The sequence below is a fragment of the Limulus polyphemus genome, unplaced genomic scaffold (genome assembly GCF_000517525.1).
Source record: "Limulus polyphemus unplaced genomic scaffold, Limulus_polyphemus-2.1.2 Scaffold3263, whole genome shotgun sequence".
Taxonomy (NCBI): domain Eukaryota; kingdom Metazoa; phylum Arthropoda; class Merostomata; order Xiphosura; family Limulidae; genus Limulus; species Limulus polyphemus.
Window position 1 is genome coordinate 33,023 of NW_013668873.1, and position 13,796 is coordinate 46,818.

Here is a 13,796-nt window from a genome sequence, read left to right on the forward strand (position 1 = left end):
GCAGATTGACCTTTAACTAAATAAAACACGTGACGTGTAAAGAAAGGTCAAGGTCAAATCACTGGAACAAAATTGCATATATTATAAAACATTCTATACCCTTGTTGAACTGATGGTATTATAAACAATACTGAATATTTTAGGCTTCATACCAAAAGGCAGAGAAGTAAAAAAAAGAGCCGGGTGGTTAGAAAAAAAAGAACTTGCAAGGACAACATCACAGAAGCCCAAAACAAACCTGCCTTTGTTGGCTTAACGAAATGTAATTTACAAGTCAACGAACTGGTTTTCTCGAAAACCTAATGCCCATGAAAATATTCTACCTTTAAACAAGGTGAGACTGCCTTCGGTAAAATAAAACCACATACGTTATGGCATAGCTACACGAGTAGATTCACATAGGATACTGTATCATTACATCTACTGTTTGGTGTTCAATTAGCATCAGTACACTTGTCAGTATTATGGTCTGTTTTATTTTGTTAGAGGGGGTGGGGGAGGGTAATAAGAACGTAATCACGAAATTTAACTATAAACCAACACAAAGAGATAACATAGAACATACTACAGCAAAGTAGTAATATATTATATTTGATTACAGAGTTCTACGTTATATAAACATTAGATTTTGGTAGAGACTAAACTAATTAAAGTTTCTGGAAAGCACTAGATTTTGATAGAAACTGGTACAGTAAAACCTTATGGAAAGCATAATAATTTGGTAGAAAGGGTTACTAATAGCAATATTCAAGTCCTAAGTAGCCACGTGGTGTGATTAAAATAATTCTGAGGGTGACTATTATCAGAAAGAAAACTCACACTTTGATCGACACGAGGGTCATAAGTTAGGCAGCGAGTCACACTTTAACCAAAATGAAGGTAGCTATAGCGAATCAGCAGCTAACGTTTCGATTGTAACAATAGTCAGAAAGAAGGCAACGTCTCGACGTAAAGTTTATATGTAGAGTTGAAGTACGTTATATTAAAACGATTTCGGAGACTTACTACGTCGTTACAGTCCAGCTATGCCTTGTCTCAAGTGGCCGTGCAATATGACAGTAGTCCTGAATCATATTTTACATTACAAAAACCCCTCGTTTAAGGTCGCTGGCATCTCAAGAGCGTTCCATTATTTTATTCATGCTTTCCATAAGCCAACAGTCCAATCACATAGAAATGCATAGGTGCAGCATATGGAGACATGACAGATATATTTACGTATGGAATAGTATGAATATCCATTTCATTCTCCAGCTGCTCGAAGCATGAGACAGCGGAACATATATCTATATCGTTTAAGTAACTTGTATGCACAAGTATGACTTTTGCAGGTCTCCTTTTGTATGGTCCTGGTGCCCCAAGTTGATCCATATTTCTATTTATTTCCATTACCAATAGAAACAAAGGATATCTCTGTCTAAGATATTCTTAATTCTGAACACATTTTTATGATCCGAATATATGTGAATATTTTGCTTTGGAAAGAGCTGATACATATCCTTCTTGAAAAGATCAATTTTCAGTGGATTCGATCTATCAAAGACGTTAAATTTTGGTTCTGATACAATCCTTTTCATGACGACTTTATACCAGCTGCGTCATTCACGTGACTTACTAATTTACGTATTCAAAATCATTTTAATATAACTTACTCAGCCCTTTGTATACAACATAATTATCTGAACATAATTTTTTTATGTTCCTTAAGTTTCTAGACACGAACGAAGAGAAAGGCACGTGTAAGGTAATGTAATGTTGTATGTATAGTAGAAACAACAAAGAGTTGTATAACGGTACGATAAAGTATGAAACAAGTCTTGATACAAGTATTTTTTGGATAGCTGTTAAATAACCAGAAACACTGCGATTCTCACAATTTAGGCTAAGAAGGATTTGGGTTTTTACAACAAAGTCAGGAATTTGCTGTTGGTCACTTTCATCTGTTATAAGGGGATCTGGACTAGTTTTGTTTTTACTCGAAATTATTTTGCAGCTGTTGCATTGGCAACTAAAACGTAATAAAACAAATTTACAGGTGTCTATACACACAACACTTGGGTTGCTAAGTAACAAGGTTATTAAAACACCGTATACCAGGGCTATATAAGGAACTACGAGCTAATGAGCAGTAATACATAGTAATATAACCGTTTGATGTACATATGTTTAATTACTCAAAAGCTACGTTATGTCGGAATATGAAATACTGGCCGCTTATCTGGCAACCCTGCACGTCTACGTAGAGATTGTTATCGTTATAGTTTACTTTCAGAGCACGTGCTTGATTAGATGCTTCACAAGTAACCACGTACGGTTGGTGGGACAAGTATATAGTGGACCAAAAAATATGTTTGTCATCTGTCAATGTATTCGTAGGTTGAACTGAATTTGTGAAAAACAGATGATACCATATTGGTTAAATATGTAAAATAAAATAAAAGATATCTTCCTGTTTAGTTTCTTTCAAAATCTAGTGCTTTCCAGAAACTTTAATTAGTTTAGTTTCTACCAAATTATTATGCTTTCCATAAGCTTTTACTGTACCAGTTTCTATCAAAATCTAGTGCTTTCCAGAAACTTTAATTAGTTTAGTTTCTACCAAATTATCATGCTTTCCATAAGGTTTTACTGTACCAGTTTCTATCAAAATCTAGTGCTTTCCAGAAACTTTAATTAGTTTAGTTGATGTTGGGTTATGACTAAATAATTTTGTTTTAAGGGTTCGTGAAAAAAAAATAATCAAAGTTTAAGAATTACAAGCTGTTAAACAACCTAGAAAAAAATATAAGGATTAATTTTCTAGCCAAACATTCTCACTTCCTTAGTGGGAAGCTAGTGGTTTTATGACGATGATAGAATTAAGGGTCCAATCTCTGCAGTAAGCACAGCGTGAGTAGTCCTTTTTATAGTTTTACGCTTAAACAAAACACACACACACACACAAAAACACAGACATATAAATCGAGAGAAACTGATATATTTTTTATCCATGTCCATTTTTGTTAGTGTTTTCCAAATATTTGTTTAGAAATGTTTAAAGATGGAATAATGCACGATTTTTATATTCACAATATGATTATTGTGCGGTATTGTGTTTGATACAACACACAGCACCTATACATAAGAAAATATTTTTTGTTACTACTAATGATAATTGTCGTCAGTCCATTTAGTTGTAAAATCTTATGGTAGATGGCACAATGTTTTAGAGGCTTATTTTAAATTATTTTGACAGTTACAGTTGGGACCATTAAAATTTCCTAATAAATGTACTTATTTTCTGTCACAATTAAAAACTCACAAAATATCGGGTTAAATATAATACAAACATTAGTATGCTGTAGAGGTTGGACTTTCTGCACATTCAATAAGAGAACAATTTATTGGAAATGTCAAACAAAATTAAAACTTGATTACGTATATTACAGTTGCACCATACACCCGCTAGATGTCACCATTGCTGCGGCGGTATCTAGGTCCTCATTGATTTCATAAAATTACAACGGCTCGTTTTTCAGAGAACGTAAACTTTGTTGCATTAACTAATAAGATGCATTATTAAACATGTTGATCTGGGGGTATTTTGTTTTTTATTTAATTACACGTAAAATATACTTTTATGTCGTCTTTGATTTACAACCGTGTCACATATCACACAAGAATTAGTGAACATTTTCATTCACTTGTACCCGTAATAAAAAGTTTTAACTATATTTATTTCATTGGCTAAGACTTATGTCTTCTGTGACACTGTGTTCTGTGAAAATAATATAAGGTTTCTCTGAAGAAATCATAATACAGTAAATTTAAATAGGAAAGACGTACGAGTCAACATTTTTAAGCTTTTAGCGTCAACATATGCAAAAAACAATTACAAAAACGAACGCGTTCCATCTTGTGTTTTATTTTGTAATGCTTCAATGAAAAAAAACAAAAAAAAACTGGAATACTTAATTTTAAAATTATTAGCAAATGTATTAACGTTTTTTAACATTATGTAATTTTATAAATCTGAGTGAAAATATTTGGGTTTATCAATTGTCATCTGTTGTCGATATAATGTACTAACTTGTAGAAGCTATCAGTTAATTTTCTTAGAGACGGGTTTAGAGAACTAACGAGATCGTTTATAATTATCTGGAGTTTAAAGGTCCTAGCCAACAGTATTGTAAATATATAAAGTTCGTATATCATCACATTTAGTAACTTAATAATGTTTAACATGCATGAAAAATTAAAGTGTTTAATTTGAATAACTGTCGTTTACTCTTAGTTTTAATTATAAATTAATAAAAGCTAAAATCTCTGACTTAGGCCTACGTGATTCACCAGGTTCTGCTCGTTAAGGCAGACGACATTGCAGGTGTTACGAAAACACCTCTCGTTATGATAATATATCGCAAAACACAAGTAGTAGGCCTACTTATTATGATATTAGTTGGTTTTAAAATGAAGTGTTATACTAACAATTTAAAATGTTACAATTGTTCATAAAAAATAGGACATATATAGAAAATGTTTAAGTAAATTAAGGAGTTTAAAATATGTTTTTTACAGATATTCCTAAAAGGTTTACTAACCAGACTTCAAATCTGTTGAAACCAGCAACAGTTGTCAAGGCTCCAATTTCTCGAACAACTAATTTAACAAAGAAAGGTTAGTTATTGCATATATATATATACTGTTTCCTGTTAACACCAAATCATAATTAGAAATGACGTTCGTTAGGTATTTCTTAAATAAATAGACAGATAACTTCCCAAGAACCTAAGATTCTTTGCATGGTTCTCATAAATTTTCGGTCCTAATTTATTTTCCTATGGTTTTTTTTTATACCAAGAACCGAAGATTTGGATACGAGGTTTTGTTCACTTTTAAATCCTGATTTTAAAGACATAAAACCTTACGTGCCATCAATAAACAACGATAATTATAATATAACCAGGAAGTCTGTTGTAAACCATGAATAGTTTCTTGGAGCTTGGGACACTTTTCTGTATTTTCACACCCAAGAAAAGAAAAAACACAACAAAAGTTGGATGTCATTTTATCCATTATTACACTTGTCCCCCGCTAGAAATACAACTGTCTACATCAACGTTGGCATAGTGACGGCAATTCGACATACTTTCACTAGGCGAGTGACGAAATCTTGACGAAATCGATCGTAGTTGTGGCTCTGCAGCGCCTCACTCTACTGTGACCGATCTTACTTTATTTTTTGTTCTCAAATTAGTGCCCCCCCCCCCAGTGGCACAGCGATATGTCTGCGGACTTACAACGCTAGAAACCGGGTTTCGATACCCGTGGTGGGCAGAGCACAGATAGCCCATTGTGTAGCTTTGTGCTTAACTTCAAACAAACAACTTCTCAAATTAGAAAAACTTGAAATGAGAGAGGAGGGGCTCAGTGGGGTATTTTCTCTCTTTAAAATCAACTAAATCCTCTCTCGGTTAACTATAATGATAAACCAATTTACGCGGACAATTTCTAGAGTGTAGGAGTTATATACGTAGCACAATAAATGGTTAAAAAATAATAATTTCCTCCTCTGACTTTTAAATCTTTGTATCACCATAAACTCCATTGATAGAAACAAATATTGATGCATTAAAACTAGCCCCCGAAAGTTTGCTTGACTTGTTATGTATAATATTGTTCGTATATAACAGAAAGTCCAGACGAACGGGTACTAGAATATAGTTTTGTTTGTTTTAGCACAAAGGTGGAAAATGGGCTATCTTCACTGTGGCCGCCGCAGGACTCAAACGACGAGTTATATCGTTATAAGCCATGAAGCTTGTCCCTGGGCCACGAGGATATATTTTATAGATATTACCCCCCCCCCTTCCTTCCCCAACTACCCTTTTACGTCTTTAGGGTAGTTGAAATCGATTACTTCTGTTCCTTATTTTTATCTTTTTTTAATTTAATATACTTTCAACTTACAAATTCTTTAGCTTCCAGTGATTGTGAACATTTTGTAAAAAGAAAAGAAAGAAGAAAAATGTCTGCTTGTTTCGATCTGCAAAATAGTTTTCAACCCGAGTCTTAAAAAAAGAAAGAAGAAAATAAACAAACAAATTTTCTACCCCTTTCATATTCCTCCTCGTCATCACTCGGCGTTTTGCCAAGCTCATTATCTCTACGTCTTAACACATATAAAACAGCAAGAAAAAAAAACCACGTTGTAATGATATCACGGTGATCAATCAAGTCAGAATATTCGTTAACTTTTAATAACAAGACTGTCAGTACAATGCGTTATAATTCACGCTAAAACGTAAGCCTGACAGAATTTCACTAAAATGCGTTTGTTTGGTTGTTAGTTAACAGTTTTCTTTGGAGCAAGAATCATATTTATTTAAATACTCTTATTCGTGTGCGTATGTATGTACTACAGATACAACGCAAATACATAGATAAAGTACATCACACACACACGCGCACACACACACACACACATATATACGACACAAATAAAGAAATTACTAACATTAAAAATTATGCACAAATAACTAAGCAACTCGAAAAGTTATTTAATGCTACTGGAAATCAAGCCAACAAGACGTAAATAGCAATAGCTAATTACTACATTTTGAAGGCAAGAATACGGCAACCAATACAACACCTAAACAACTAGCTTTGGTACATTTTAAACCAAGTAATACCAAACCCAGGACAACAATACATAAACAAGAGTCCCTTGTAATAACTGTTACAATTTAAACCTAAAATACTCTAAAGTCAAGATAGCAGTACATAAAATAATGACTAGATTTTTAAACCAAACTTTATAAACAAATAACTGGTCAGGTTATAAAACGATATGTTCAGCCACTTGGCTATGTTTTTTCTCATCTTTTGTTCCGGTTTTACTGTAGTCTGCGTGTCTATCTGACAATACTGGCAATTTACCAAAGACAACGACAATGCGTTACGTGGATTCTTTTGTAGGCATAACAAAAAAAATCTGGACTGAACAAAACAAGCACGTGCTGAAACCAGGTCGTTTTATCCCACTGTGTCAATGGTCTGACATAAGAGCCGTTGTTTTTTCGTATCACAGTTTTATCTTTATCAATCAAAGTTATGTTAAAGAACGTGTTTTTATTACGGCTTTCTGCTTCCGTCTCGTTAAAAAGTTTTTTGTTTTTTTTATTCAGTTATTGCAAGCATTTTTGTCCATATCTATAAGCAGTTTTCCCTCTAGTATGATATATAAACATCCAGTGTTTCGTTCTTTATTTTTTTCTTTTTAGTAAGTGCTTTTATTTCACACAAGACATAATTTTACCAATTTTCATAGATGTACCTTTTAGTTCAAAGATTATTACAAAATAGGTTTTCGTTGATAAGAAATTCAAATAAAATCATCATAAGATTAGTAATAGTTATAACTGGTAAAATTTATTTTTATATTATTTATTTTGCTTGCCTTTTTTAAACAGATATTAGACAAGAATGGAGTCATCTGTATTCCTGGTCAAACTTCCAAACTTCTGAAGACCAAGAGTCTGATACCAAAACCGATAACCACACTTACCAAGAATATTTGTGGGTCATGGCCAGGCTCTTCAGACTCATGGCCACGTAGTGGCCATATAGAGGGATTTTCTAGACTCCAAAGTGATCGAATTAGATTAATTGGTCAGAGGGTACGTATTGGAGGAGTGAAAGAAGGTACTGTCAGGTACCTAGGGCTGGTCCAGTTTGCCGAGGGATGTTGGTGTGGGGTGGAACTGGACGAACCAGTCGGTAAGAACGACGGATCTGTGCAGGGAATTAGATACTTCACCTGTGGACAACGGTTTGGAATCTTTGCTCCTATCCGGAAGGTAGAAACAGTGTTCTCACTCAAAGAAGATTTAGTCGATAAGAACACGACCGCAATAGATAACTTGAAATCGCTGCCTCTAACTGAGAAACAGTTGAGTAGATCTAGATTTCCACTGATTAACCAAACGTCTAATTATTACTCACGTTCATGGTCGGAAATACAGCATAAAAGTACCAGTTCTTTCCAACTGAATAATAGCTTTTTAGTAATGACGCAACATGTTTCGTCTAATGAAAATATTTCTAAGTCATTTGAAATTAAATCTAGTCATTTCAACGAAGAGTTCGCACCACCCCCGATACATCACAGGGACAAAAATCCACGTGATTTAGAAGATCGAACGGGATTGGGCAGTAGTGAATCCCTTGTATTTAACAACATTGAACAAGGCAACAATGACCAAGAGCAACGTCAGAATGTATCTTCTTCTTCTTCCTCTTCAGGGGATGAGTGCAAGGATGTTAATAAAGCACTCCTTATACTGCCATTAGAGAAACATAAAGATGAAATGGATTATTTCTCTTGTGGTTGTAATGCACAACCTTCCTTGCTGTCAAACAACCATCAGATGTTTGACTCAGAAACATTCGAAGGTGATGATGATGATGATTCCAAGCAGGACCTCTCACTTGATGATCTTCAGCAGCAACGAATGACCTTTGACCTTGGAGGGTTGTTGAAAAACGAGAACGATTTTGATGGAGGGTTCTGGGCTGACCAGGAAGACAGTTTGGGAATTTTAAGTCCTAACCAGATGATGGACTTTACTGAACAACACTCGTCACTGGTTTCTGACTTAGACGCTGTTTCGCTACCTAAGACCTTCTCTTTTGACGAAGTAAATGAATTGCCCGATTCTGAAATAGTTGAAGATGTCGCATACGAGCGTAACGTAGTTTCTCAAGAGATTCACCAGGCTTCCTCGCCATCTCTTTACCATAAAAGTAGTCCCATTCAGAGATTACAGGAAGATTCTACTTCCTCCTATGTTGGACCATATTCTAATAATCAAATTTACGAATTCCATCTAGCTTCCTCACCATGTGGGGCAAATTCTAGTAGTCCAGTTCAGGAAACCTACCAAGATTTAGCTTCCTATGACCCCCAGTCTGTTGTTCATCAAGTTTCTTTCCATGGTGACCATCCCGCCAACAATATTTTGAAAGACAACGAAATGGATTATTTAATGTATGAGCTTCGAGCCGCAGATTCGGATCCCAGCTTTAATCCAGAAGTCGGCGTTGATGATGTGTCTTCTTCTTCGAACACATGGACAACAATTATTTGGGAGAAACCCCATGGTGACTTTTCAGAAAGGGCACACAACAGTCCTCTAAGGTCTATTGCCCATGGTAAAGATAAGAGCAATTCGAATGTTAAACGCGGTAATGAGAAAGAGGCTCCATTTGATGAATTAGTGAAAGAGTCTACTCTTTCGATATCGGGAAATGGTTCAACTACGCAAAACAACGTAGAGGTTAATGACAGTTTCTTTGGGGAAAAGAAACATGAAATGTTACCAGGAGGCAGTGAAATAAGAAATGATGATACAAATTGCTCTGTTGGTTTATCGAAACACATGGATTTCCTAGTAGGTATTAATACAGAGACGTCAGAGGAGTCGTTTCCTCTTATCAACTTCCATTATAATTCGATAAAAACACTGAGGAAAGAACAGCAAGACAAAGAAGTAATTTCGAATAATAATGACGTTAAGGATGTATGTTGGGTGAATTATGATAGGTTCCCGAGTAAAGCCACAAATTCAAACTCTCACGAAGATGGCGAGTTTGAAAGTGAAGAAAGTGGGCAAGGAACTCTAGTTTCTTCTGGAGAAGAAGGGTGCATGAAATTTTCGACTTACAGTCAGGACAGTGGAGTAGCTTCTGACGGACACGAGTCTGAGCGACATTTAAAGGCAGGAAGCATGACTGATTCTGACCTTTTCACAGATGGTGGTCTTGGAACGTCGTTGGCCGAGTCAGAAAGTGAACAGTCAGATGTGCGGCCGTATAGACAGGATAACAAAGATTTTTATAAACTTACAGAAGACGATGTTTGTCCAGAACATCATAAGATCAAGAACCGCATTGAAGATGAAGTCAATTGTCAACAAAACGTTACTGTGCCTTTTACAGAAAAAAGTGATGTCAAATGGGAAGTAAAGTTAACAATAGTTCCCGAAGAAAATATACCAAACTGCAACTATTACTGTGTGACCTTATCAAAGGAAGGAATAACAAATAGGAGTGGAACTGACAACGTTCCGAAGAAGGAGATTCTTGACTTATCTGAAGACATTACAAGTAGTCCATTGCCTGAAGTCAGGGTCAACAAATCAACTGAAATCTCACAACCAGTACTGCACGAAAATGAAAATTCTTCTGATAGAGTAGGTCAGATTTATAGCAAAGAAACCAAAGATACCGAGAATAGAACGCCTACTAAGCTTTACAAATCTAAGAAAGAGGTAGATATATTGTCGACTGTGAGTGACACAGCCACTGTCATTTCAAGCAATGAAAAGAAACCAAAACATCTTCGGAAAAATGTGAAGAGTAAAGTCAAGGAAATATTTGTAACATCAACGGAAAGCCAAGGAACGAGAGACAGGAGTGAAGAAAGAAAGAAGCTGCCACGGACGTCGAAAAAAAATAAGTGGGATGCTGTTACTGCTAAGATTGCAGCAAGTATGGACGAAGATAAATTGAAGACAAAAAAGAAAGAAATAAAAAGTAAAATTAATACAAATCTAAAGTCTGTTCGTCAAGGAGCTTCAACTAAATCATCTAGAACAATTTCTGAATGTACAACAAACTCGATTAATGAGGAAAAGCCTAATCAAACCCACCACTCTGCAAAAGCTAAGGAAAATGATAGTGTTGTAGTAGAAATGTAAGTGTGGGTTTTTTTGTTAATAGTTTTGCTGATTATCTTTATTTACTTTGTGATAATTAATAAAATCCAAAGCGGTGAAGTAGCAAACTAGAAGACTTAAAATTATTTCTTACCACTAACTTCGCTGTAAAATTAAAAATTAATTTGGATGCAATTTAAGGTTTATACTCATTTGTACAAAGTGCGGTTCAGTAGAAATATATGAATACAAAGAAAAGCATTCCAACATTTTAATGGAGATATTGAGGAACTGTGAATATTTTAGGTCTAAGGACATTTTCTCTAAAACATCTGAAACCACCTGTGAGGACCTGTGGACAGTTGTACAAACTGCAGGACGTCATGACAATGAAGTCCACCATGTTAGCAGTACCAGATATCAAGGTAGGTTAGGTTTAGTAGCAATTCAGTTCAGGGTTAAAATAATAATAATAAAAAAACGAGGGGTGTTCGCACAGAAACGAGATTTCACTTCCTTTAGCCCAATCTCATCAGATTGCACCTAAAAAAGTACACCAATGGTGTTGAGGATGAAGGCAAAGAGACACCACATCTCAATATAGTTCCTGTTGACTACGATGTGTTTCCTTCATCGTTCAGGTTTGATTATAAAGATTCTAATTGTATACAGCTGCTTTAAGATCTTCGGTTGTTAGGAAGTTTCATTTATGCAAATTGTCCTTAAAAAAACTTAGAAAATAGAAGTCGCAGGTCATGGCTAATCGCGAGATGGAGAACGACTGACTATTAGAACTTCGTACTTGTAATCATCGAAAAAGAAGAAATATTGAGCCTGACATTATGATGTTACAGGAGAACATCTGACCTAATGTAATACACAACTATTCGTTGGTGTGACTTTTTATCAAAATGCTGACCTACACAAATAAGTGGCTTGCGTTTTGTTGGCCAGAATTGGTGAGCTAAATCAACATATATGATAAGCAAAATGTAACTTACTTGTGATAAACTGGCAGATAAATGGGCATTTAAAGCTAAATTTCCAAACGTATTTTGTGACCATGATGAATTTCGGTACTTTCTTGTCATTTTAGAATAACGGATGAGCGTAATTTTTAATTTTTTGCGCTGAATCATTATAAAATCGCTTAAACAATTATTAAATATTTTATAATAACAGTTCGATTGTATTTAGTTAACTACTGCAACTACTTAACTGATTAGATTTTTTTACATAGAAAATTACGCGAAAACTCACTCTTTTTTTTATATATATAGTTTCTCCGACAGCATCGCCATCTAGTGATATATCTTCGACTTCTTTTGTTTTTCTTACACCAGCTCAAGTAAATTCAGAGAAACCAAATAAAGTTGTAAATACTACAAATTCAGGTATTCTTTCATTTTAAATCCTATTTATATACTCCTAACGACTATAGTCGACAGGAGAGTGTATATAAATTTGTACTCAAAGTGCCACAAATGTTTTTATCTTTTTATCTGTATGTCAATTTGTTTAGTTATTAATCTAAACTATATATACGTGTTTAGAGATAGCAAAGTGTTAAACATTCAGGGAGTTATTTTTGTAAAAAGTACATTTGACTCTAGTGCTTTAGCAATCTAATGTGCTGTAGAAATGTTGACTCTAATGCCTTAACGATATAGTGCTAAAAAGAAGTGTTGACTGCAGTATCTAAATAATAGAATGTTAAAAGAGCTAACCCTATTTTAGAAGTGTCACTTTGCCAATATTTCTGATTATATTTCTAATGATATAACCTGTTCTTGACTTTCAATGTTTCAGGCTCTACAACCAAAGCGACTACTGCTCTGAGAAGTAATTCAACTATACTGAGCAGAAGTTCAAAAACTCATGGACAGATGGCAACATCAACAAAAGGTACGCTTTTATCACACGTTACAATATATTTTAGGTAATTTCCAGAGCATGCAAGTGATGCTTCTTAACAAAGAATAAATAACGAAGATAATAAATAAATTAAATCTACTTTAGAAAGTAGTTTTTAGTTTATATCTAGTTAACATTTATTAACAAGAAATATTTGATGTTTTCCTTTCCTTTGTTTTTTGAGTAATCAACAACTTCGTCTAAGTGTCACTGTATTATATCAAATATTTCGTTCTTGCACTTCAGAAGCAATAACTTTACAACCTAATCAATTAACATCTTAATTTGATAATACCACAGCAAAGTTATTAAAGTAAATATAAAGTTACAAATAATTTCTTGACAGTGGTTGTTAAAGTTATCTAATCATTAAATTAAAACGACTCGTATAATAATAATAATCTTAATTGTTCTTGCCTGTTTATGGCAGGTTCTTCACGAATCTGCTAAACAAATTTGGGTACGAACAAAATGTATAAATAAGTTTTTTCCAAATCATTAGTAGTTTTTATCCTAGGCTCGCTCTTAATAAAATTTAAAAGACAGGTGTAGCCGTTAAAAAAAATACCCATCATGCTCTCACATACATGCCGAAATACCTTCGCCAACTGTATTTTTTATTGTCTTTCAACATTTGTAGTGCACACTGGAGGGATTTACATATTTTTATTAAAAGGTTAGAGAAAAACGACCTTTAAACTCCAGATAATTATAAAAGATCTTTTTATTTGAACCAACGTTTCGCCTTTGCGGCTTCATCAGAGTTAGTACATACCCTAATGAAGTTGCAAAGGCGAAACGTTGGCTCAAATAAAAAAACGGATAATCTCTCACAATCGTAAGAATGTTGGACGTTCATTAGCTATATCTCAAGTAAATAGATAAACGGATAATCTCTCACAATCGTAAGAATGTTGGAATCTACTTACTTGAGATATAGCTAATGAACGTCCAACATTCTTACGATTGAGAGAGATTATCCGTTTATCTATTTACTTGAGATATAGCTAATGAACGTCCAACATTCTTACGATTGTGAGAGATTATCCGTTTATCTATTTACTTGAGATATAGCTAATGAACGTCCAACATTCTTACGATTGTGAGAGATTATCCGTTTATCTATTTACTTGAGATATAGCTAATGAACGTTCAACATTCTTACGATTGTGAGAGATTATCCGT

General features: G+C 34.4%; 1 protein-coding gene across 1 annotated transcript in view; it reads left to right on the forward strand.

The window, feature by feature from the left end:
• The window catches only part of LOC111088179, a 37,746-nt gene extending 24,685 nt beyond the window's left edge, over positions 1 to 13,061 (forward strand). The window contains exons 2-6 of the mRNA XM_022397411.1: positions 7,452 to 10,735; positions 11,004 to 11,122; positions 11,978 to 12,091; positions 12,507 to 12,602; positions 13,042 to 13,061. Of these exons, the coding sequence (XP_022253119.1) occupies positions 7,452 to 10,735; positions 11,004 to 11,122; positions 11,978 to 12,091; positions 12,507 to 12,602; positions 13,042 to 13,061 (3,633 nt within the window). The remainder of the gene's footprint in view (positions 1 to 7,451; positions 10,736 to 11,003; positions 11,123 to 11,977; positions 12,092 to 12,506; positions 12,603 to 13,041) is intronic.
• Positions 13,062 to 13,796: the final 735 nt, after the last annotated feature.